Source organism: Salmo trutta, chromosome 1, assembly GCF_901001165.1.
Source record: "Salmo trutta chromosome 1, fSalTru1.1, whole genome shotgun sequence".
NCBI classification, from domain to species: Eukaryota; Metazoa; Chordata; class Actinopteri; order Salmoniformes; family Salmonidae; genus Salmo; species Salmo trutta.
The window spans coordinates 25,325,889-25,351,914 of NC_042957.1; the positions used below are offsets into that span (position 1 = coordinate 25,325,889).

Consider the following 26,026-nt stretch of genomic DNA (forward strand, 5'->3'; position numbering starts at 1 on the left):
GGTCTAGGTGATGAGTTTACTGATGACACATGGGAAGATATTCTGTACCGTGTCCACTCCTCTTCTATTTGTGCCAAACATGGTTTAATCCAATGCAAAATCCTCCACCGCACTCATTGGACTAAACTCAGACTCTCTAAGATCTATCTTAGTTCCTGCTTCATTGATACATATGTTTTGGTCTTGCCCTCCTCTACATAACTATTGATCTGCCATATTTGATACCATATCTAAAGTATCACAGGTGCTTTTTGCTCCTACTGCTATAACATTATTTGGGGTAATACCTGATACTTTGATACTGGCAAATTATAAATCTGACTTTATAGCCTTTTTGAGTTTGTTGGCAAGAAGGTTGATTTTACTAAGGTGGAAAACGCCCTCTCCTCCTCATTTTATGAGGATTAAAGATGTTTTACACTTTTAGTAAATTAGAGAAGATAAAATATACCCTACGGGGTTCTTCGGACAGATTTTACCTACGTAGACACTGCAATTTCAACCTACTCCACGGTAAACTGCCTGTACTAGTTCTGTATTTCATAACAAAACATACATTAAAAAAAACACAGCTAGTCTTCTAAATGAATAGAACAATTATAAGTCAGTCTAATATGAAACACTCACAAAAATAGATCAATTAAGTTATTATTTAATATTTGTGTATGGGCATATACAATCCTACTTCTAAAAACCATGTTCCCATGTTATATTTTCATTTATAAACTGGATGATGATTGGGTGACAGCCGTGGTATACCACAGGTATGACAAAACATGTTTTTTTTACTGCTCTAATTACATTGGTAACCAGCTCATAATAGCAATAAGGAACCTCGGGGGATTGTGATATGTGGCCAATATACGATGGCTAAGGGCTGTGACCAGGTACTCCATAATGCGTGTGCATAAGAACAGCCCTTAACCGTGGTATATTGGCCATATACCACACCCCCTCGTGCCTTAGGTATAAAACGACATGCAATATACTATTTAAACCAGTGTTTACACTGTAACGTGTAAATACCAATAAAAATAACAACAGTATTGTCCCTCTTTTCCATGCTTTTGTGTCAGTATTTTGTATGAAAGAAGAAAAAAGCGCTGGGGAAAATGCCAGCTCGCCATACATTTTCCAGCGGCCCTGCTGTGCTGATTGATCTCTGCAACGTGGATACTTGGAAATCGCCACACAATGCTACAAATGAAGAAACATAACCTATATGATCTGACAAAATAAAATTGAGGGCGGGAATGGGATTCCATAGGAATTAGCTTTCAATATGCTGCTCCAAAACCTGTAACTAGAGTATTGTCAGACAATATTCAAACTTGGAAATTGGAAAAACTGAAAGCAGTTGGAGATTGTATTATGTAGAAGTGCTGCAGCAATACATTATCTGCTAGCTAGAATAGAAATAAGGTACAGTATAACCAAACAACCTAGCCCGAGTGCCATCCTGATTACTATCATGCAAACTCCTTGTGCTGTTTGGCTTGACAATGAGCAATGGAGTTGGCAAGAGTAAAAAGAGATGTTAGACCAGGCAAACACCTGCAGAGATTACGTTTCCATTTCTCTGGTGACGTGCTGAGAGCAAAACGGACACTACATTATTATTTTGGGGATCTACTCTTCACACTGCAGTCAGTGTGAAGGGTCACATGAATTAGAGCATCTCAAATTGATTCCCAGTGTCTGCAGCAGGGGACTGGGGATGATCTCTGGTCCTGTTCAGATCTGCAGCAGTCAGCCCCATCCTCTCCGATTGACCTCTGGCTGCATCGCAGAAGTGTTGAATTGCTTGCTTGACCTTCCATTGTTTCACTTGTCTTCTTTTTCTAGGAGTCTATTCTCAGTGCATTATGTGTTGAATCGTTAGACATGTCTGAATAACATGAATGATACTGTAAGTGTAAACCTTTATTTTTTGCCAAACGTTTGTACAATGCGAGCTTTCCAGCCATTGTCACGTTTTCCATTGGAGACGGACATTGAACAAATCATGAACATTGGGTCTTCTTCCACTGTCCTAGTTACATCCAACTTGTTTTAGCTTCAACAAACAGCCAGGTGACCCAAAACAGGAAATTGTTGCCAGTCCCATCAGTCAAAACAAAGGTTCAGTACAGAATGGGTCAATGACAAATAGTTAGACAAATCACAAGTAACGTTCTAAGATGACATGGTAATATTGTCTAGAGAACGGCAGATCTAGCTGTAAACAAAAATGGCTAGTGGTAATTCAGGCAATTAACTTAACAGTTGACATCAAATGCAACTTTAAATATCTACTTGTAAAAACATAAGCTCTAGCATCACTTGTATATTTTGTAGTTAACACAACAAAAAAATGGAATATTGCATTCAGTCGCATAAAATGCCACCTATTCTAGTTATTGTATTGCTGCTATACTGCTCATCTACAGCTGGGTCAGAATACTTTCACAGGATAAAACAGCGTTGCCAGGAGGTCACCACACGACACAGCATTGCACGTGCAGAATGTCACAGTATAAACTTGGTGAAAACAGTCATACTAACTCTAAATTGAACACTAAATGAAGAAAAAAAAAAAAAAGTGGTTGTGATGCCTTTTTTGAAAAGTAAGTTCTTTAACTTAAGGTGCTTAACATGGATACTGTCTAAGTGCCCTTGCAGATGGTAATGGTTTTAAATAAGATACTGTGGATTTGATCCACACACAGGTTGTCTTCCCTCTGGAAAGGGGACTGTGACTATAACAGGAGCGTAACTAAGCAATACTACTGTCCAGACGACTGGGGAGGAATTTGACAGTGAACCGGAGTAAGCAAAGTCAAATCATAGACTTTAGGTATAAAATACAATCTTTCATAGTGCATTTAAAAACAACCAAATACATGTATTTTTTATTTTTTTACTCGGTTAACACTAGGCTACATCTATATAAAAAAATATACAAAAAAATATGTCTAAATGCTATTTTGTGAATGTTGTGGTCCTGAGGAAGATCGTTAATCCCATTTTAACTGTACAGATAAAAGAGCATTTAAATCCCATCATTGACAATATACACAAAAAGCAATGTATACCAAAGGTATCATTACAAAATACTTCAAAATTAAAGCCAAGCAAATATTGTAATTGGATATGGGAGTGAAAACTTAAACTGATCAAATATGCAATGTTATGTTAACAGGTATCTTGAAGTAAAAAAAAAAAAAGTATGTACAAAAATATATACATCCCTTCCACGGACTGAGGCTTCTTTTTTCTTCAATTTTGAAAGCTTTTTCTCTTAAAAGGCATTAATCAAATTCAGTCAGCTAATTAGTGTGTACCTTCATAAAACCATCATACTTCAAAGAAAGCTGCTCCTGCGGAACTTCCAAGAATCAAGCTTCCCCCTTTTCGAAATTCAAGTTTCCCAATGTCTTTAAATTCAAATTTCCAAACAACTTGTTTCTACAAACTCATGTAGCCATGCGCGGAGTTGTGAGCTTGCAGAGTTGGAGGCCGTGGAGTTGGTTGGAGGGCGGGGTGGCGAAGGTTTCAGTAGACTCTGGGGATGATGCGGTAGCGGACCTCTCGGCAGTAGTCGTCCCACGCCGAGCCGTACTTCCTCCTGCACTGGGCCTCATCCCGGGCCTCCCGGTGGACCAGCAGGATGGTTAGGTAGATCACATAGAAGTACGGCAGGATGTGGGTGAACCCTACAGGACGACCACAGACAACACACACTTCAGCGTCTCCTCATATCACTACACACATATATCAAGACGTGTAGATTTACTGGGCTGTTTCTGGTGCATTGTCAGCACAGCTCAGAAAAATACATCAAACAAATTAACCAGCACCTGATAACTAATCAGCTATGACTAAGTAGCTGAACTAGCCGTCACTCACCACAGGGTAGTGACCATGCCAGAGCCATGATGAGGTCCCCCAGGTAGTTGGGGTGACGGACAAGCCCCCACAGACCAGACACCAGGAGACTCTTCCCTGTGGCAGTAGGGATGGTCTTCAGATCTGGAAAACACAGCGTTACCGCGAGTCCTTCAACAACACGACAGACAATAAGTCCATCCCTTCATCAAGGCAGGTGGCCTGCTAATGTTTATACGGGAATAAGACGAACTGGGATTGAGGACTTACGGGATAATGTAGGGTCTGAAGGATTTCTTCTGAAGGCGTTTTTCTGCGAGTTTGCTTTACGGAAGACGCAAAATCCAATGACTGTAACACGTGAAGACAATGTCATACTGTTATTCATACAACAAAAAGTATATCACAGATTAAATGTAGGATTTATATGAACGTATGCCAAATGCCAATACTACAAAAGTCCCGGTACTGACTAACCATTGAGAGTAACAATGCCTACGATCCAGGTCAGAGAGAGGTGGTTGGGGTGGTGAACCAGGTAGTAGGACTGGAGACTGAAGGTGAAGGGAACCCACATCAAGTCTCCAAACACCAGCATGAAGCCAAATCCAGCATGGGTTGTATCCATATAGCCCAGGACAGCCTCCTGGGGAATAACAGTCAACCATTAGATTACATCCTACAACCAAATAAATAGAGACCAAATAAAGCATTAGGCAGCAAACGCAGGTTTATCTGTACCTCATGCCAGTAGGCATCAAGCACATAGAACAGGTGGAAGCAGTTGACCAGGATCATGGCTGGTGAAGGGTAGTCCAGGTTATGGAGTTTCATCTCAGCCAGAGCCATGGCAGCGTTGATCACCAGCTGGACAGAACACAGACATCACAAGTCTGATTAAACACAGTCATTGATCAGACAACAAAACAATCCATACACTACATTACCAAAGTTATGTGGACACCTGCTTGTCGAACATCGCGTTCCAAAATCATCGGCATTAATATGGAGTTGGTCCCCTTTGCTGCTGTAACAGCTCTTCTGGGAAGGCTGTCCACTAGATGTTGGAACATTGCTGAGGGGACTTGCTTCCAATCAGCCACAAGAGCATTAGTGAGGTCAGGCACTGATGTTGGGCGATTAGGCCTGGCTCACAGTGGGCATTCCAATTCATCCCAAAGGTGTTACATGGGGTTGAGGTCAGGGCTCTGTGCAGACTAGTCAAGTTCTTCCACACCAATCTCAACAAACCATTTCTGTATGGACCACGCTTTGTGCACGGGTCATTGAGATGCTGAAACAAGAAAGGGCCTTCGCCAAACTGTTGCCACCAAGTTGGAAGCACAGAATCGTCTAGAATGTCATAGTATGTTGTAGCGTTAAGATTTCCCTTCACTGGAACTAACGGGCCCAGCCCAAACCATAAAAAACATCCCCAGATCATTATTCCTCCTACACCAAACTTTACAGTTGGCACTATGCCGTTGTTGCTCCTAGACATTTCCACTTAACAATAACAGCACTTACAGTTGACCGGGCAGCTTTAGCAGGGCAGACATTTGACGAACTGACTTGTTGGAAAGGTGGCATCCTATGACGCTGCCATGTTAAGTTACTGAGCTCTTCAGTAAGGCCATTCTACTGCCAATGTTTGTCTGTCATGTAGATTGCATGGCTGTGTGCTCGATTTTATAAACAGTACCAGTCAAAGGTTTGGACACACCAATTCATTCAAGGGTTTTTCTTTGTTTTTACTATTTTCTACATTCCAGGTGAGTACCTCATGAAGCTGGTTGAGAGAATGCCAAGAGTGTGCAAAGCTATCATCAAGGTGGCTACTTTGAAGAATCTCAAATATAATATATTTTGATTTGTTTAACACTGTTTTGATTACTACATGGTTTCATAAGTGTTATTTCATAGTTTTGATTATTTCACTATTATTATAATACAATGTAGTAAATTGTGAAATATAAAGATAAACCCTTGAATGAGTAGGTGTGTCCAAACTTTTAACTGGTACTGTACCTGTCAGCAAAGGGTGTGGCTGAAATAGCCGAATCCACTAATTTAAGGGGTGTCCACATACTTTTGTATATATAGTGTACCTCAAACAGACAAACTAACTCCAATATACTGTAGTATCATTTTAAGATTTATTCTATGTAGTTCACATTTAACACATTAATGAACACACATAATGGGAAACTGAACACTGAGCTTCTTTTTTTTTTTCAGTTGTGTGAGGAAAGAAAACAGCTTCATCTACACTAAATGGCTAATATACAGCTGAAAAGTACTTTAAATGGGAACATGTTTCAGTACACTAAACTTACCCAACCCATCAATCCTGGGCGCAGCTCACAGAAGTATTTGAGATCAAAGCCCTTGATCCGGGGGTTGAGTTCACTTCCCATGCAGAAGTCATAAATCACACTCCCTGAGGTGAGAAGAACAGATGAATCATATTGCGTTACCCATTTGTGAGGCATCATGCCAATAGGCAGTAAAGCAATCTTTGCCCTTAACTTCATGCTGGCCCATGCCATAATATACCGATATCATGGAATCAATCAGGCCTAGATTGTAGAAGCGTTTCTCTACCAGCGTTAACTACACAAACACACCCACTCACCAGAGTTTCCTCCGGGGGCGAGCTGGTCCTGGGGTGCCCAGCGAGAGCGGACGTACAGATAGACACTGAACAGGACAGAGAAGAGCAGGGAAGACACAGCCAGCTGGAGGAAGTGGCTGTGGATGTAGCTGAGGTCCACCCCCTGATGCACTGCAGCCCCCAGGGCAGCCACCGTCAGCACAAAGGCATGGAGGGCTGGTGGTGGTGGTGGAGGAGACCATAAAGGGTTAATACACAGGAAGTTCTTCAACCAAAGGGTCTTTCCTTACATGACTTGTATGTTAATGAACATTGGCATAGTGGCATACATTGGCATAGTGCTTTACTACAGATCTCAACATGCTGGGGGTAACTGACCAGTTAATTCCTTCAAAATGACAAACCAGAAGACATGAAACACAGAAGAATGCCTCACTGTTCATTCTGTACTTCAGCCACTCTCCATTCTTCAGGGGGATTCCTTCTACAACCTGGGGACAGAAACACAGGTTGGACCATCATTCAACCTTACACGAAATACATTATGAGAGGGGTAATGTAGCTAGGATAGGGGACTTTTTGTACATGTTAAAAGCTTACATTATCCCCTTTCACTAATGTAAACACTCCCCAGACCTAGAGAACATGATTTCATGGGAGCCATATGATGAAAGTTTCCTAAAGTTTCCTACATTCTCAAAAAGGCGCGTGTGCTTCAACTGTATTCAGAAGGCAGATGAGCAGGAGAGGAAACTGAACAAAACCTCCCATTCTTCCCTGTAGTGTTCCAGCATGGACCGTAGCCTACTACTGCCGATTCCTCTCATTTCTGCCCTGGCTAATGAGCAGAAACGAGGCATGAGCGCCAGTCATGTGCTCTGTCCAGGTCATGGATGGGTATCATGTGTATGGCCTGTAATCTAGGAGGGGGTTGGTGTGTGTGTTTGCCAGTGTGTGTACAGTCCTCAATAATGGTGGGAGTAGAATTCTGAGAATGTGGTTGGCCCACTAGACAATCATCTATGGTTCAGTTCTGTGTTTTCTCCACAATGACTAGAACAGAGTGAGCTGATCCTACATGTGTGCCAGAAGAGCAGTGAGGGTATTGGTGATCACGTTACCTTTCCGACAGGCAGCACGTAGAGCAGGGCCTGGAAGAGGAACCAGAGGACCACCATGCCAAACACATGTGGATCCAGCAGGGAGTCCAGGGCAGGCAGAGAGGGGGAGCTCATCAGGCTAGCATCCTCCTGACTGCAAACCACCATCAGTCCCAACACGGCCACAGGCAGGAACAGCATCATGCAGGACACTCCTGCAAACACAGGGGGGAAAGACACTGAGTGACTGGAGCCAAAGGAAGTCTGTCTTCTTTTTTAACCAGTTACTGTCCCTCCCGAAATGCATTCTTGTCAAACAATGTGCAGACTAGCATCCTAGTGCAATTTGATTGGCATAACAGTTTGCAGACCAGCACCATTCCCCCCCCCACACTCTCTATCCAGCACATGACAAGCTGGGAGAGGCTCAGCAGCCACCTTTCTCTGTTCCTCCTCTCACCTAGCCTCCCTCCAAACTCCAGCTCAGTGGTGATGGGGGCTGTGGCTGCTGCAGGCTTCTGCTCAGCTTCCTTGTCCTCTGTCTGCTCGGCTGGCTTGGCGTCACCGTCATCCTTTCTGCGTCTGAGGTTGTAGCGGCTCTCTAATACCTTCTTTTCTTGCTCCTCCTCTGCAGGTTTCTGGAAGTAGGCATGGTTAGAGACACACGGTCAGGCTGAGTGGTGGTACTCATTTACACAGACATGGCTAACCCACAGTGACTTAAGCTCATAGGTAACATAATGCACATCCAATCTATTTGCCACACAAATTATCTGTAGATTTGCATCTCTTAAAAAGGAAAAGTGAACACTTGTTATAGCAGGAAATACCACCATAAACCATTATTTGGTTTTACTACAATGTTGACAGCGTTATATGGGCATTCTAAGTATTTGTTTAACATAAACTATGAGCAAAGTCTTCATAAGCTGCAATGAGAAGTTCTCAGAGCCTCTGAGTAGAGCAGAGAAAAGAGGTAGCACATGTTCAAACAGCATGTGACTGACTGATGGAACATTAGCAGGACCCTAAGTGGTGCGTGTGGCTCAGTCAGCTGGGGCTTGGTACAGTCTGAGTCTCCCATGCAGAGTCCTCCCAACACACAGGAGGTACAACATGAATCATGACATTCCTACACATAAAAGCCCATTCACAAACAAGCAATAAAGCTAGGGACAGTTCCGTTACAAGTAGTGATGCACCAATATTTCCTTGCCAAAGAAAACCGATACCGATATTAAACATTTTAGCTGCCTTTTAAGCATTCCAGTACAGCTAAATAGTTCACACACACACACACACACACACACGGACGCAGCGGTCTAAGGCACTGCATCTCAGTGCAAGAGGCGTCACTACAGTCCCGGGTTCAAATCCAGGCTGTATCACATCCGGCCGTGATTGGGAGTCCCATAGGGCGGCGCACAATTAGCCCAGCGTCGTCCGGGGTAGGCAGTTATTATAAATAAGAATTTGTTCTTAACTGACTTGCCTAGTTAAATAAAGGTTACACACACACCAAAAAGTTATTTTGTTGGCATTTACATATACCAGTAAAACATAATCAAAACCCATTTCTTTCACTTACTTGCTGTGCTGTTCCGTTGTTAATTTGTTCCATTCTCAACCAGGATTTCTATGGAACGCCATTTGGGTCTTTGCGTGTCAAAGAATATATTATTTAACACTATTTGACGTGTCAAATAAGCTTGTTGACTAATCAGGACCTGAATATGACTGCACGTCACATAATAATTGAACACATTCATACATTTTTTTACGTAGTTATTACACATTGATTACACTCTCACTCCTATTTCATATGTCACAACGATTCATCGATACGTATGCTAGGATGCATCGAGCATCTACAGTGCTGGTAAAAAAAAATTTAAAAGCTAGCTAGCTCATGGATGCAAACAATGTCGTTTTGCTATGTTTTTGGGGAAGAACAATCTGTTTCAGTAGCTATAGTTAACTAGCTATATAGTTAGCTAGCTGTCATCTAAAATAATGCTAATTTATAAGACAGTTCTTATTTGTGGCTCAGTTGGTAGAGCATGGTGTTTGCAACGCCAGGGTTGTGGGTTCGATTCCCACTGGGGACCAGTACGGGGGAAAAAATTTATGAAATGTATGCATTCACTACTGTAAGTCGCTCTGATTAAGAGAGTCTGCTAAATGACTGAAATGTAAAAATGAATGGTCGGACCCATCTATGTGAAGCTAGCTACAATAAGGATTAGCCACAATAGTGGACTTTGCGGTTAGCCTTCAAAATAAAAGTATAGCATAATTCTACTATTTGCATCACTGTCGATGACAAACTTTATTTTGAAGGCAAACCGCAAATTCCACTATTGTCTCATCCTTATTGTGGCTAGCTTCACAACAACCAGATGAAGCTAGCTGGCTGCTTATGACGTTAGCTTTGGGCAACAGGGTTAAGTAGCTGGCTAGCTATTTATTTTTCATGAACTGAAGTTCAATTTCAATAGGCTAACAACAATACTTACAAGGATTCCTAAATCATTGCTAAGAATAATGAAAATGACAGCAGTTTACTGGTCATTGTTTTCAGGCTGGTTGTATTGGTGCTAGCTAGGTACCAAACTAAAGCTAGCTACCCCAGAAGTTGAGGTCAAACTAATTATGCTTTATTACCAACGCGGAATTGTAAAGACATCGTTCGTGACCGGTGTTTGCAGACTTTTTATGTACAGCTTTGACAGTGCTACTGTATTTTTTTTGACACGCAAAGACCCAAACGGCACGCCACAGTATGTATGTCATGAAGCTAATAGCAGTGACGCCATTACTGTGCAACTCCGGTAGGGCAACGTTGGAAAATAGCGCACTTGGTAGTGTTAACCGGTACCCAACCAGTCGGTGAAAGCCAACACCACCCACGACAGAGAACGGTTGATTGTCAAGGGCAATAAATTCAATTATCTTGGCTTTAATGGATTTCGCCTTTGAGTTGTCTCGCTGAAATTTTGTTCCTCTTTCAAATGACTGCTTGACTTGTTGACTGCTCGATCCACACAGCAGACATTGTGGGCTAGTTTATGAATGCTGTGTTGCATGTATAGGGCAAAATTTTACACGGCATCATTACGCCATGTACCTACATTATATAGGTATGCACGTCAGCTTTGACATCGGTTTTGCACATCGGTGTTAAACTAGACATCGGCTGATACCGATATGTTGCCCGATATATCGTGCGTCCCTAGTTACAAGTCTAATGCCAAACTTGCTTACAGCCCAACAAACATATTCATTTTGTTCTAGGAGCATTGACATAATTATGTATAGACACAAACGTTAAAAAAATAGATAAAGGACATACAGTATCTAAAGTCTCACCTCATTGACTTTGTCAGCAGTATCATTCTCTTTGTTCTCATGCTTATTGTGGCCATTGTTCTCAACTGGCCTAGCCTGTGGTAAATGGAGTGAGGGAAGCAAAACGTCAACATGAGGAAAAAGGAACGCGATGACAAACAATACAGAAAAAGAGGCGCAGTGTCACTATGTAAAGATGGACCCACTGGTCACACATAAAGTTTGTAAAAATCTTTGGTTTATTACACTGTTATTAGCCAACCCTTGATCTACTATCAAATAATGCCATCTCTAAGGTCCGGCATTTTACTGTGCATTCTGAGTACAACACGCTTGCAGCAGAGCAACACTCAAAAACAAAAAGCCATTCTAAATCCCAGCAGTGTGTGTGACATGTGTTCCTCACCACAGGGCTGAGTCTGATCTCCAGCACTTCTTTCATTTTGGGCTCCTTGCGTGCAGCGGGCGTCTCTGTGGCGAAGGTGCCACTGGTGGTGCGTGACGAGGAGCGCCGGGTGGTCCTGGCTGGAGAACGGGAACGACTGCGCCGCCGCGACGGAGAGCGGGAGCGAGAACGAGAGCGACGGCTTGGTTTAAAGCCAGTTGGATTCTGGAACATAAGTTGTTGCATTTAGCAAGGTTACAAACGTGTTATTACATAGCTGAATTTTAAAAGGCCAGCACCATTGGCGCAATCAACATACCATAAGAAGATAATATTTGAGTATGCACTAGCATAAAATAAGATCAAAATTCCTGAACCTTGTCAAGATAGAGAAATTCCAGCCATCTGGGTCATGTCGTCAGTGACATGGTTGCCATGGAGATAGTGCTCCTACCTTCATGTCAGCCTCTCTGAGCTCCAACTCAGTGCCATCCTTGTAGATGACCGTGTAGAGCTGAATCTTGGCATCGTAGCTCAGCACCTTGACTTCGTAGAATAGGCTGCTACCAGGCCAGCGGCCCATCACCATGTCCCCACTATGAAACCTAATACCCGGCATCCTCATTTACCTGACGGAGAGAGATAGAGCACACATGTTAAAAACCAGGGGAGTATCATGGGGTGGTCTAAGCCACTGCCGCACATGTATAATGTAGCGCTGCCAGCATGGGTTCAAAACAGGGGTGTTTCTCTCTCCCTTTGAAATACAAGAGGGTTTTGAAACTGTTGTCTCGCTCAAACTTCCGTTTTCATGACTGGGCTTAAAAGTAAGTTTCACTCCAGTACCAGCTTTCTGAGGAGCTGCTCTCATGCTGTCTGACAGGTGATAGGCTCTTCCACTCCTCAAACTAGGCTCTGTATGCTGTGCTCGTGTGATAAATAAGATACATGACAACTAAGGAAAATACACAAGCCAATTTAATTCCACCAAATTATGCAAATTAACCTATAGACTGAAGCAACCGTGGTCAAATGTATTTTCGGCAGCTAACATCCCTAATTACAATGATCCACTTTTTCAGATGAATTGGATGTGCATATCAAAACGGTCTACGACGGGGACAACTTTTCTTCCGAACATTTCCCCAATCACACTAGATTTAGGCAGATTAGGCTAGATGAGACATTTACAGTGTGCATTAAGAACATGCAAATGGGGGACAGACGAGCACAAGACTTGACACAATGGAGGAGTAAGGTCAGTGGTATGGAAGGGGATGCGGAGCTCACAGAATTGCTGATGTTCCCGTCCCCACTAGGGTTAACTCTGTAGTTTTAAAACTAGTCATCGCCACTCCAGCCCCTTTTATCACTCTCTCAATAGCCTTAGTACACAGAATACCAGTAATGTTCAGGTAACATCAGAAACTGCATTTTAGAAGTTTAACAGGTTGTGCTCCCATGTCTACCCATGTCAAATCAACAAGTGAAAGCCTGCTCTGGTTGTACAACGGTTCTTGCCACGGACTATTTAAAACACATACACACTATGAAAACATAGTCCTCGTGAATATAAATCTTAAATAGAAGGGGGAAACTGTAGACGTGAAGTGCCTGACATACTTGGACAACTCAGTCCTTGCAATGACCACAAGCACCTATTCACTGGCATGTGTCATTTTTCATCAAATAAAAGTCAAAATGGTACGTTACATCACAGCTGCTGAAATATATACCATTTAACTTATCCTTCTCATAATGGCCCACACAACTAATCCATCTGTCATAGTTGTCAGTAATCGTAAAGCACATTCCATAACATCTCCATGAATGAATGCAAAACCCGACACACCCCGCTGTCCCTGTTGAATTCCTCCATATGGTTAAAGGTATAGCTGGCTAAACGATGCGGACAGGGTCCCCTACGCCAGGAAAGATGCAAGGTATGATGTGGGGGAAGCTTCGAAAGTCAGCCCCTCGTCTTTTGTTTTGTGCCATACCTCAGACACAGCCCTTTAAATACATTTCAAATGAAAGTCGATTCAATCACTTTATGATGAAGAATTTAAACAGTCCCAGCTAATCGTTTACAATAATGTAATGGGAGTTTGTAATTGGTTTTCTAGAAAGTTCACCAAACCACCGCCAGGTGTTCATTAGAGAAGTTTAACCAAAGACTTGTCTATGTGTGGTTCAACCGTCCATCTTAATGTTAGCTAACAGTTTTGCGACTAAGGGCGTTTTCACATATGAAATTCGGTTTCCTGAAGCGTTTGGGAGAATTCGACAGAATACGTTTTGCTTTCACAAGACCTGAAAACAACCGTTTAGGTTGCGATTAGCAAAACGCACCTTCTACATGACGTTAGCGAGCTAGCTTGTGTACAACGGGCAAAAAAAAGGTTCCACGCGACTCGCGCTGCCGTGTCACAATAACCTCGTACGCGGTGGTCCTGGATCTTGGACCCGCGCAGGTCCAGGATTTGTTTGCGTTTCACACATGCTTTATAGCGGGACATCAGGGTACCAAACACTACAGGATACGGATCGTAAGGGGATTTGTGAAAGTGCCCGCAAGTCAGTTGTGAACATATTCCGGAGATTTAGCCTAAATTGTAACGTTTCGATACCAAAGTGTGGAAATTAAATTAAAAACATGCAGACAGTTGGATATATATTTAGCTATATAACATTAACCAGCAAACCAGAACGTGATTTGAGTAAGCAAAAACAAGCGTTACCTAGCAACACGGTTGGATTGAGTTGGAAGAGCAGTCAAAACCGTAGCTACAGGTTGTAGCTAGCTAACTACCGGTACTGCAACTAACGGTATTCCAAAATATGAGGCAATTTACAAAAAATAACCGTTCGCAAGACGGCTAGCTAGCTAACGTTCGCTAGATTCGTGTTAATGTTTGCTAGCTAGCTGTCTCTACTCATTTAACGTGAATTGTAATAGCTTCAAGTGACAGCGGGTGGAGGGAAAACGTCATACATTCAAATCCGCTAATGTTGGCTAGCTACGTAACGTAAGCTAGCAGGCTACTTAGTGGTAAGTCGGGTATGTTAGATAACGTTAGCTAGCTAACGTTTCAGGGCATGTTTACATTTTTGCAACTGTAAACATTGCACCGACGCCTTAACATGTGCAGACAATAAATAGGTAGTTAGCTAGCCTATTCATTATAAGCAGTTAGGTTACTAAATTGCTCAGCAGTGGTTACCGTAGCCCAAAACACAGTCAAGAATAACGTTAAGCGGCCAAGTTCTCAGCAAAGACATTTAAAAAGTGACCACATTCATTCACAATCAATTATAATTATTAATTAACGCCCTTACCCTTAAATAACAAGCACAACTCCAATTAGGAAAATAACATAGGTATCTCTTTAAAACCTGGAACGAAAGTGAATCGCAAGCTAACGTACGTTTAAAAACTGCAGCTAAATGTTGAATGCATTCTCCCTCCCTCCATCCGCGAAGCCCACCAGTGTATAGGATGGCGCGAAGCCCGCTGATTGGCTACAACGCTGTTCTTTTTAAATTATGACATTTTCTGATTGGTTGTCAGAGGATATTAACAGAGTGCTGATTGGTAGTAACCGGCGTGTCCTATGGTTTTCTTTGTTTATTGTGTCAGATGTCTACCAGCGCCGGACAAAATGGAGGAAATTATGATTTAATGTGTGGGAGATATAATAAAGGTCACCAACACATATTTTCCCAACTTTCTATTGTACTCATGCATTCTAGACCAGAGCAGATGTTTAATCTAATTAAAGCCCAGGGTATATAGTGCTTGTTATTTCATCTAGCTGAAACTAAATTAGAAGAAACAGTGCGATACACCTCTATCAACCAAATAAAGTCTATATGAGATCAAGTTCACATTCACATATTTTTGCAGGAGTTGCTTTCAACATTACAAACCAGCTGGTGTTGTCATCACAATATGAAGCTCTGATTAATCTTCAATGTCAACACATTGCCCTGACTGACTGTACAACTGTGATTTTAATTTAGGATGTCGCTTTATAGGCTTAGAATGATTTCAAAACCACATTCAAGGAATCAGACATTGCAAGAAAATGTTGAAACATGCTGATTATGAAGGATGATTATCATGAAACCAGTGTTGTAAAGTACTTAAGTAAAAAATACTTTAAAGTACTACTTAAATAGTTTTTTTGGTATCTGTACTTTGCTTTACTATTTATATTTTTGACTACTTTTACTTCACTACATTCCTAAAAAAAAAAAAATAACAAAAGTTCTGATGAAGGCCATGAGGCTGATACGTAAAGCTTATTAAAGTCTAGTCATGCGTCCTCCAAAACATGACCTGCCAAGCCGCGCTTCTTAACACCCGCCTCCTCAACCCGAATGCTAACCACATCAATGTGTTGGAAGAAACGCCGTTCAACTGAGGACCAAAGTCAGCCTGCAAGCGCCCGGGCCGCCACAAGGAGTCGCTAGACCGCGATGAGCTGAGAAAAGCCACCCCAGCCAAACCCTCCCCTAACCCAGACGATGCTGGGCCAATTGTGCGCCACCCTATGCGACACCTGATCACATCCGGTTGTGACACAGCCCAGGTCTTTAGTGACGCCTCTAGCACTGCAATGCAGTGCCTTACACCGCTGTGCCACTCAGGAGGCCCTCTACTTTTGATACTTAAGTATATTTAAAACCAAATATTTTTAGACTTTTACTCATGTAGTATTTTACTGGGTGACTTTGACTTTTACTTGAGTCATTTTCTATTAAGGTATCTTTACTTTTACTCAAGTATGACAATTGGGGACTTTTCCCACCACTGCATGAAACAATATCTTGTGCATCAAAACTAATGATTGCATGGAGAGTGAAAACAACTGAGCAGAGGTGTCAAATCATTCACAGTTCATGACTATGTAAGGAAATAAACAAGATTTAGAAAAAAAAAAAAAAAACTCTACTACCCAATTACAGCGTTCTCAGCCCTCTCTCTCCCTCTTGAGTTCATGAAGCCAAGCAGCTGCTTAGGGACATCCTGTCTTACAGCAGTTTCCGCCCTCGCAGAGCATTCGCTCTACTCCGGCTGCTACACCAAAACCTCAAATGAGACATCTCAGCCCTCCTCCAGGAAGTGTCTTTATACTGTTCATTATGTTGCAAACAACTGCACACAGTAGTAGACTCCCACTGTGAGATCTTGTCACCCCTGTGAAAAGAAGCCGCAAGACCAGATGCAGATGACTGGTTGCGCTTAGCAATTGTGATGGGCTCGGGCTCAGACAGCAACTGTGTGTGTGTGTGTGTGGGGGGGGGGGGGGGGGGGGGGTAAAAATAGCACAGGCAAGTCTTTTGAGATATTTCTCTACTTCGGCTTCAGTTAGTCCTGCCTCTTCCTGTTAGCTGACCTGTGGCAGTAGAAGAGTGCGAAACCTGAGGTGCAGAAACATTCACTGCTAATGGGGTGTGAAATAGGTGGTGATGTAAGGCCTGCTGGAAATTCCCTAGACCTACTCAAGGAACAAGTGGCAAGGGAGTGACTAACACGTCGGACTGAATTGTAACGCTGGTTCAGTCTTATGACAATCCCTATACAGTAATGACCTCTTTATACCCAACATCTGCAAAGTTTTCAGCAATGAAACGAAGAGTAAAACAAGGCTTATAATAACCATGTGACAAGACGAGTCCAAGGTGCTCACCGAAGCTCAAATTCAGTATTTCTGCTGAATCATCGTTATCAAGCTTTTTAATATTTGATGAATGCCCTGCATATAAAACAGGAATGCTCTTCCACACATTCTCGTTGGTGCAGATCGAAACAGGTTATTTTCAAAGTCCGTGAAGAACTCTGAGAGAAACTGCTGATGCAGCACAAGTCTTTAGATCAGTCTCAGAGATCCTGTGCATCATATTCTGTCTCACAGGAGAGAAATATCCAGATGAAAAAATTGTAGGAATTAGTTATTGAAACAATGTTAATTTAACACCACACAATTGAAATTTACTTTTTGATCATGTATTGCAATTTTTTATTTTACTCGCTCAAACAAAACAATTTTAGCATGTAAGAAAATTGTAATTAACATGAGAATGGTATGGTACAATTTGAATAAAATAAAAAATAAAGGAAACTGATAAATTCATTTCAGAGACATTTAGTTTAATTTCTCCCGCATATTTTTTATTATGTCCACCAGCTTCAGTTCCCTCAGTAGATGGCAAAATCTGAGTTTGAGGACAAAAATCAACAATTTGATATTAACTGATTTCAATTTAGAGGATATATTTATTTTCAGATTTCCAAGCGCCAAGAACCTAAACCGCTCTGCAACATACAAATGGCATGAGGAAAATACACCATGTCTGTACTTTGAAACAGATATTATTCTCCCTTTAAAATAACTATACCAAGATGCAAAAAAAAAAATACGATTTTGACAGTTCCTAGTGTTATTACTGGTCTTTAAATCTTTTACATATTAAATGCAAATTCAGAACAAGGCACAAACCATGAAGATTACAAACAGAATTATCTGTAGATACGAATGATCCTTGATCAGAACGTTTCACTACTCAATCCAAAGAAATCGATATATAGATATGTATCCTTCTCTTGACAATGATAAAAACAAAAGGCGACTCAGTAGAGCGTGACGTGTGTAGGAGGAGATTGTAGCTGAAACCTTTGGTGCGATAGTCACACTATTGGCGATGGCTGCATCTTGTAAGCAGGTTCATCATAGTATCATGAATTTCGATGGGTTTATAAAGTGCAATCGATGCTGTAAACACTCGTGTGCAAACCTTCCTATGCTTTGATCCAGAGAGAATTAAATAAGTTGTGTTTGAGCAAAATACACACAAGGGGAGTGTTGTGAATAATGCTGACCACCACACCTCAGCTGTTGCCATGACATAACCCTGATCAAAGTCGATCCCCTTACCAGAAAGTCAAGAGAATAGAAGCAATAGAGTTTTACGTTGAAGACAGTTCTTTCTTTCACACCAGTCTCAGGTTGACTTGGTTTCTCTCAGTTGATTGTACATCGAGATTATTAGGAACGTGAACTCGGCACTGTACACAAAATGTTTTGTTTTGAAAAGGAAACATTTTCAATAAAAAGTTGCTGCCATTCCTATGACCAAATGAGTCAAACAACGTGGGCCATTATCAGAACTTAAAATTATAGGGGAGGAAATAAAGGCATTTAAAAAAAAAAAGAATAATCATTAAGCGCAAGTGAAACACTTAATAGCACAAGCATGTCCATGGATACATCATGCAGACAAACTTATTTCTGGGGTGTCCCTCATGTCCTTCTTCTTTACTATTTCTTTCAAATGTAGCAAAACAAATTAGAATATGGAATTTAGCTGCAATATCAATAAAAAGACACAGTAGCCTTGAATCTCAAAACAAAATACCACGAATTGAAAAATGAATGGCATGCCTCAGTAAATGAAGTACATAAATGGCTATAAACAGGGAGGGTCTGTTCATCCATCTCTTCTCTACCCGTCTGTTTCACACAGTTAGAATCTATGGAGGAGGTGGATGTAGTGGAAAGGAGGAGATACTGTCACACAGTCACATCCTTAACAGGTGTTCAGAACGGAGTTAAAAGAACACAAACATTTAAAAGGAATAATGTGGGGGAAATTCAACCCAGATGCTACACTTATTGCTTATAAACCAATAATTCAATTTCGTGGCAGCCTCACGACCCCCACCGTACAAAACCTTACATGCACCAAAAATCGTCCAGAAATTGCGAGGGAGAGAGAGAGAAAAAAGTTCAGCTTATAATAACAGTACAGAGATTTCAAATAGCTCCATCTCCAGATCTGGTCCTGGTGATTTTAGCATTATTAACCATCACTAATTGACAGAGGTTGTTTGGTAAAGAGCTGCAATGATTGACGTTTAGAAAGGCATACCCTTTGTGACTGTCTCATCAGCCTGCAACACACAGAAATGCAAAACAGTAGCTCGTTAGAGCAATCGTTTCTATAGAAAAAAAGAAGATAATGATATTCGGATACTAAGCCAAACAGACCAAGAGACAGACCATCATGTAAAGAGTTGATTAAGCTACTTGATATGGCCATAGTTTACATTAAAACAGACATGATTGAAAGACTTGTAGATATAGTTTTTTCTTCTTTTGTACATACTCAGGTTAAAATAGTATTTGAGGAAGACTAGCTTTACAGAGTCCTGCAGCAGTAGACAATACCAAGTCCATCAGTCAGTCCTTCATTCACACCCAGAGGCTCCCTCCTATGGCCCTATGGGGAACTGAGTCCTACTTCCCTTACCCTCCTGCCTCCAAACTTCACACTCACCCACTAAATGTGCCTTTTCACTATGAAATCACATGTGCACGCTAACTGTTCCAATTCTTAGTGTAAATGCTGTCTGTTTGATTTCTCACACTTCAATGGTTAATACAGTATACAGTTCAATATAGTTAGTTTTTTTATTTGTTGATTTTCCTTGTTTTCTTTTGTTATCGACAAAGAGAGAAATCTTTGCATAATGACAGTCACTCCTCTTTTAAGACTGTGTCCTGTCCTCCAGGTGAGGCTGCGGGAAAATGGCAGGAACGGCCAGGCTTCACAAGATGGATACCAGCAGTGCTTCCATGCTACACGCCTCCCGCTCTCCCTCGTCCCCAGCTGTGTGTGACGCTGTTCTGCCGACAAAACACTGTCTTCTGTATTAATACGGTTATTATTGTTATCATCGCCACCTTTTTAGACTTTTTTTGTTTTCCTTTTTCGGTTCTTTATAATATTGTCCTATCTGAAGTTGACCTGTCGCAGGTGTCCGGTAATGGATGTAATGCACAGGCAGGTGAGATCCTTCTACGCCGTGTTCGACTTTCCCAGCTCCTCCCTGATGGCTGTGGACAGACAAACAACATGTCAGTTATATGCTATTTTGTGTTGTCTTTGGTGTGATATGCAGTGGCGTGAATGGTGCAATGATAATTCTCTGATGACAAAGGTACAGTAGGCCTCAACTGAACGCAAGATCTTCCTGTGCTTAGAGGAACTTATTTCACGCCGTGTCACCTATTACACGGCAGAAGCCCTGGCCGTGAACCCACTCTCCGAGGGCGTCATATGGGGAGTTGAGATATGCAGAAAACACGTTTCCAATTCACACCTCACACTTGTACAGGTTACCCACATGCAGTGAAACAGGACAAATATAAAGCACCCTCTGTATGTGCATCAGGTTGCTCAAGCAATCAGTTACCATCAATAAGTTCCTCTTTCAGCTTCGACAACTCCTTCCTCATCTCGTCCAGAATGTCCTGAAAATAAGGTTGGAAAGACAATTAGAGACAAAACACAGTGGAAAAAGAAAGAATTTGTTTCAAACAGGCACTTTGGACATGTGAAATGGATTGAAACTTTCACCAAAGCAGAGGGACGGAACAGTGAGTTTAGCATCAGTGAGAGATACTGCCCCAGATAACTGAATGAGTGTTAGTAAGCCCATAGTGTTACCACTCTGTGTTACTCCTCTGTCTCTGACTGAGGCTGCTGCTGTGGGCATAGATAGGGATGGTATAAGGAGAATCTACACTTATCTAACAGGCTCATTCATAGGGGAGGAGCAAGGGATTGCCCCAGCTTGGGACACAGTCATTGGGCACACCCTCTCAGGGCTCTGTAGTATGCTGTGTAAAATACTACAGCTCCACTGTTCTGCCAGCAAACAGCAAGTCTGTCATTTTTTACTTGTGTCCTCTGAATACCTGTTTCAATCTGTCGTAGTCGAGACCTTCTGTTGGCACCCCGTTGGCACTTAGGGATCCAGTCGGTGTGGGTGTGGACTTCGGTCTGTAGACGAGATAAACAGAAAAAGTTACAGTAGTATACCTAAATTGGGGCTGTTGTCGAGGGGGAGTCCAGAAGTCACTATTGGAGGAAAACCAGACAGAAAAGCATCTACTGTGGCTGGGTCATTCCCCTCTACATTCTGCATTTACTCATCACACTTCAATCACTTTAAAAAACAGTTACATTAGCATTTTTTTGCAACTACAACGTAAACAACTTGAAAGAAAGTGCAAATTCATTCAAATTGACAGTTTGATTTCAAAACACAGCAAGAAACATAGGAAGTTAAAACATTTAACACAGAGAAAATTGTCATCATACCCCAACATTCATTCTTTTAAATTCAGTACTGGGAAATTGATCTACAAATCTGGCAAGGTAGAGAATAATGTACAATAATGATTTTCATATCCATGTGTCAAAATTGATAACTACGCTAGTTGAACACAGCTGAGCGTATTTGACAGGGTACCTAACCCTTTGGCTGCCCACAATCAGTATAAGGCCCTTTCATGAACTTGATTTGTTAGTTTGAGTATCATTATGCTCTGAGCAAACTGAATCTATACTGAACAAAAGATCCTCTGGTCTGATGAAACCGAGATTGAACTCTTTGGTCTGAATGCCAATCGTCACATCTGGAGGAAACCTGGCACCATCCCTATGGTGAAGCATGGTGGTGGCAGTATCATGCTGTGGGGATGTTTTTCAGTGGCAGGGACTGGGAGACTAGTCAGGATCGAGGGAAAGACGAACGGAGCAGAGAGATCCTTGATGAAAACCTGCTCCAGAGTGCTCAGGACCTCCGACTGGGGCGAAGGTTCACCTTCCAACAGGACAACGACCCTAAGCACACAGCCAAGACAATGCAGGAGTGGCTTCGGGACAAGTCTCTGAATATCCATGAGTGAAACCGATCGAACATCTCTGGAGAGACCTTAAAATAGCCGTGCAGCGACTCTCCTCATTCAACCTGACAGAGCTTGAGAGGATCTGCAGAGAAGAATGGGAGAAACTCCCTCAAATACAGGTGTGCCAAGCTTGTAGGCTGTAATTGCTGCCAAATGTGCTTCGACAAAGTACTGAGTAAAGGGTCTGAATACTTATGTTAATGTGATATAGAATTTTTTTATTTATACATTATGGGGTATTGTGTGTAGATTGATGAGGAAAACCCCCCAAATGTAATCGATTTTAGAATAAGGCTGTAACGTAACAAAATGTGGAAAGTCAAGGGGTCTGAATACTTTCCGAATGCACTGTAAATTATGCAACATGCAACAATTTCAAAGATTTTACTGAGTTACAGTTCATATAAGGAAATCAGTCAATTGAAATTGATTCATTAGGCCTAATCTATGGATTTCACATGACTAGGAATACAGATACACATCTGTTGGTCACAGATACCTTAAAAAACTACTCAGTATCTGCTGTGACCACCATTTGCCTCATGCAGCGTGACAACTCCTTTGTATAGATTTAATCAGGCTGTTGATTGTGGCCTGTTGAATGTTGTCCCACTCCTGGCTGTGTGAAGTTGCTGGATATTGGCAGGACGTGGAACATGCTGTCTTACACGTCGATCCAGAGCATCCCAAACATGCTCAATGGGTGACATGTCTGGTGAGTATGCAGGTCATGGAAGAACTGGGACATTTTCAGCATCTAGGAATTGTGTACAGATTCTTGTGACATGGGGCCGTGCATTATCATGCTGAAACATGAGGTGATGGCGGCGGATGAATGGCACGACAATGGGCCTCAGGATCTCATCACGGTATCTCTGTGCATTCAAATTGCACCTGATGAAATACAATTGTGTTTGTTATCCGTAGCTTATGCTTGCCCATACCATAACCCTACCACCACGGGGCACTCTGTTCACAACATTGAACAGAGTGCAATCGCTCGCCCACACAACGCCATACACGTGGTCTGCGGTTGTGAGGCCGGCTGGACGTATTAATTCTCAAAACTTGAAACATAGTTGAAATCAAAAGTTGACATACACCTTAGCCAAATACATTTAAACTCAGTTTTTCACCATTCCTGACGTTTAATCCTAGTAAAAATCCCTGTCTTAGGTCAGTTAGGATCCCCACTTTATTTTAAGAATGTGAAATGTCAGAATAATAGTAGAGAGAATGATTTATTTAAGCTTTTATTTCTTTCATCACATTCCCAGTGGGTCAGAAGTTTACATACAATCAATTAGTATTTAGTAGCATTGCCTTTAAATTGTTTAACTTGGGTCAAATGTTTTGGGTAGCCTTCCACAAGCTTCCCACAATAAGTTGGGTGAATTTTTGCCCATTCCTCCTGACAAGAGCTGGTGTAACTGAGTCAGGTTTGTAGGCCTCCTTGCTCGCACACACTTTTTCAGTTCTGCCCATAAATTTTCTATAGGATTGAGGTCAGGGCTTTGTGATGGCCACTCCAATACCTTGACTTTGTTGTCCTTAAGCCATTTTGCCACAACTTTGGATTGGGGTCATTGTCCATTTGGAAGACTCATTTGCGACCAAGCTTTAACTTCCTGACTTATGTCTTCAGATGTTGCTTCAATATATCCACATAAGTTTGCTTCCTCATGATGCCATCTACAGTGAGGGAAAAAAGTATTTGATCCCCTGCTGATTTTGTATGTTTGCCCACTGATAAAGAAATTATCAGTCTATAATTTTAATGGTAGGTTTAATGCTCATTCACAGCCCGGTGCGCTCGGTGCAAGCTCCTCACCGTTGTCGTGCTATGGTTGGCACTCAGCCAGCAAGGAGTATGCCTGCTCAGCATTCCTGCCCTCCAGTGCGCCTCCATAGCCCAGTACATCCTGTGCCTGCTCCTCGCACTCTCCCTCCAGTGCGCCTCCATAGCCCAGTACGTCCTGTGCCTGCTCCTCGCACTCTCCCTCCAGTGCGCCTCCATAGCCCAGTACGGCCTGTGCCTGCTCCTTGCACTCTCCCTCCAGTGCGCCTCCGGTGCCTGCTCTGAGCACCCGGTCCTCAGTGCGTGTCTCCAGTCCGGTGAGACCTGTTCCAGCTCCACGAGTAAAGCCTCCAGTGATAATCTATAGTCCGAAGCCTGTAGAGATGATCCATGGCACGAAGCCTCTAGTGATGATCCTTGGCCCGGAGCCTGTAGGGATGTTCCATGGCACGAAGCCTCCAGAGGTAATCCATGGCCCGGAGCCTGTAGGGATAATCCATGGCAAGAAGCCTGTAGGGATAATCCATGGCAAGAAGCCTGTAGGGATAATCCATGGCCCGGAGCCTCCAGTGATGATCCATGGCACAGAACCTGTATTGATGATCCATGGCATGGAGCCTGCAGCAACGGTCCCTAGTCCGGAACCTACAACGACGCTCTCCAGTCCGGAGCCTCCAGCGGCGCTCCTCAGTCCGGAGCCTCCAGCGACGCTCCTCAGCCCGGAGCCTCCAGCGACGCTCCTCAGCCCTGAGCCTCCAGCGACGCTCCTCAGCCCGGAGCCTCCAGCGACGCTCCTCAGCCCGGAGCCTCCAGCGACGGTCCGCAGCCCTGAGTCTTCAGCGGCGGTCCGCAGCCCAGAGTCTTCAGCGGCGGTCCGCAGCCCAGAGTCTTCAGCGGCGGTCCGCAGCCCAGAGTCTTCAGCGGCGGTCCGCAGCCCAGAGTCTTCAGCGGCGGTCCGCAGCCCAGAGTCTTCAGCGGCGGTTGGTGTTCCAAAGCCTCTGGCGATGATCCACGGTCTGGTTCCTCCGGACACAGAAGCCTCCCCCTTTTTCCTCCAAACAAAACGATGATCATTATGGCCAAACAGTTCTATTTTTGTTTCATCAGACCAGAGGACATTTCTCCAAAAAGTACTATCTTTGTCCCCATGTGCAGTTGCAAACTGTAGTCTGGCCTTTTTAATGGCGGTTTTGGAGCAGCGGCTTCTTCCTTGCTGAGCGGCTTTTCAGGTTATGTCGATATAGGACTCGTTTTACTGTGGATATAGATACTTTTGTGCCTGTTTCCTCCAGCATCTTCACAAGGTTCTTTGCTGTTGTTCTGGGATTGATTTGCACTTTCCTCATCAAAGTACGTTCATCTCTAGGAGACAGAACGCGTCTCCTTCCTGAACGGTATGATGGCTGCATGGTCCCATGGTGTTTATACTTGCGTACTATTGTTTGTACAGATGAACGTGGTACCTTCAGGCGTTTGGAAATTGCTCCCAAGGATGAACCAGACTTGTGGAGGTCTACCATTTTCTTCTGAGGTCTTGGCTGAGAGTCACTGAGATTGAAGGCAGGCCTTGAAATACATCCACAGGTACACCTCCAATTGACTCAAATTATGTCAATTAGCCTGTCAGAAGCTTCTAAAGCCATGACATCATTTTCTGGAATTTTCCAAGCTGTTTAAAGGCACAGTCAACTTAGTGTATGTAAACTTCTGACCCTCTGGAATTGTGATACAGTGAATTATAAGTGAAATAATCTGTCTAAACAATTGTTGGAAAAATTACTTGTGTCATGCACAAAGTAGATGTCCTAACCAACTTGCCAAAACTATAGTTTGTTAACAAGAAATTTGTGGAGTGGTTGAAAAACAGGTTTTAATGACTCCAACCTACGTGTATGTCACGCTCTGACCTAGGAGAGCTGTGTTTTCTCTGTTTAGTTAGGTCAGGGTGTGATAGGTGGGTGGGCATTCTATGTTTTGTTTTCTATGTTTTGGCCGTATGGTTTCCAATCAGAGGCAGCTGTCTATCGTTGTCTCTGATTGGAAGCCATACTTAGGCAGCCTGTTTTTCCCTCTGTTTTCGTGGGTAGTTGTTTTCTGTTTTGTTCGTATACCTGACAGAACTGTTGACTGTCGTTTTGTTTTCTTTGTTTA

The 26,026-nt window shown here is 42.6% G+C and overlaps 2 protein-coding genes across 9 annotated transcripts in view; both read right to left on the reverse strand.

Moving 5' to 3' along the window:
* Positions 1-1,905: 1,905 nt before the first annotated feature.
* On the reverse strand, positions 1,906-14,807 carry LOC115192120 (delta(14)-sterol reductase-like). 3 transcript variants are annotated; one of them, XM_029750277.1, is made up of 14 exons: positions 14,654-14,807; positions 11,769-11,943; positions 11,336-11,539; positions 10,951-11,025; positions 8,042-8,219; positions 7,603-7,796; positions 6,918-6,972; positions 6,503-6,697; positions 6,204-6,307; positions 4,609-4,734; positions 4,345-4,513; positions 4,138-4,218; positions 3,889-4,011; positions 1,906-3,695 (listed from the first exon to the last, which is right to left on the reverse strand). In XM_029750277.1, the coding sequence occupies exons 2-14, from the start codon at positions 11,937-11,939 to the stop codon at positions 3,535-3,537; spliced, it is 1,836 nt and encodes a 611-aa protein (XP_029606137.1). In that variant the 5' UTR covers positions 11,940-11,943; positions 14,654-14,807; the 3' UTR covers positions 1,906-3,534. The 3 variants fall into 3 exon arrangements, with proteins under 3 accessions (XP_029606137.1, XP_029606152.1, XP_029606146.1); XM_029750292.1 differs by having other exon boundaries at positions 14,743-14,760; XM_029750286.1 differs by lacking the exon at positions 14,654-14,807 and adding an exon at positions 14,056-14,159.
* Positions 14,808-17,323: 2,516 nt separating this feature from the next.
* Positions 17,324-26,026, reverse strand: part of enah (ENAH actin regulator) — a 131,266-nt gene continuing 122,563 nt past the window's right edge. For all 6 annotated transcript variants that reach the window (XM_029750320.1, XM_029750306.1, XM_029750339.1 and 3 more), the window contains 3 exons: positions 21,082-21,166; positions 20,577-20,634; positions 17,324-20,217 (listed from right to left, as the gene is read on the reverse strand). In XM_029750320.1, coding sequence (XP_029606180.1) covers positions 20,180-20,217; positions 20,577-20,634; positions 21,082-21,166 — 181 coding nt within the window. In that variant the 3' untranslated portion in view covers positions 17,324-20,179. The remainder of the gene's footprint in view (positions 20,218-20,576; positions 20,635-21,081; positions 21,167-26,026) is intronic.

Coding starts and splice junctions, on each gene's coding strand:
- LOC115192120 (XM_029750277.1), bottom strand. CDS start 11,939: ATGAGGATGCCGGGTATTAGGTTTCATAGTGGGGACATGGTGATGGGC. Junction 4,012..4,137: donor TTCAGACCCTACATTATCCC/GTAAGTCCTCAA, acceptor TGTGTTTTCCAG/ATCTGAAGACCATCCCTACT. Junction 3,696..3,888: donor GGCATGGTCACTACCCTGTG/GTGAGTGACGGC, acceptor GTCGTCCTGTAG/GGTTCACCCACATCCTGCCG.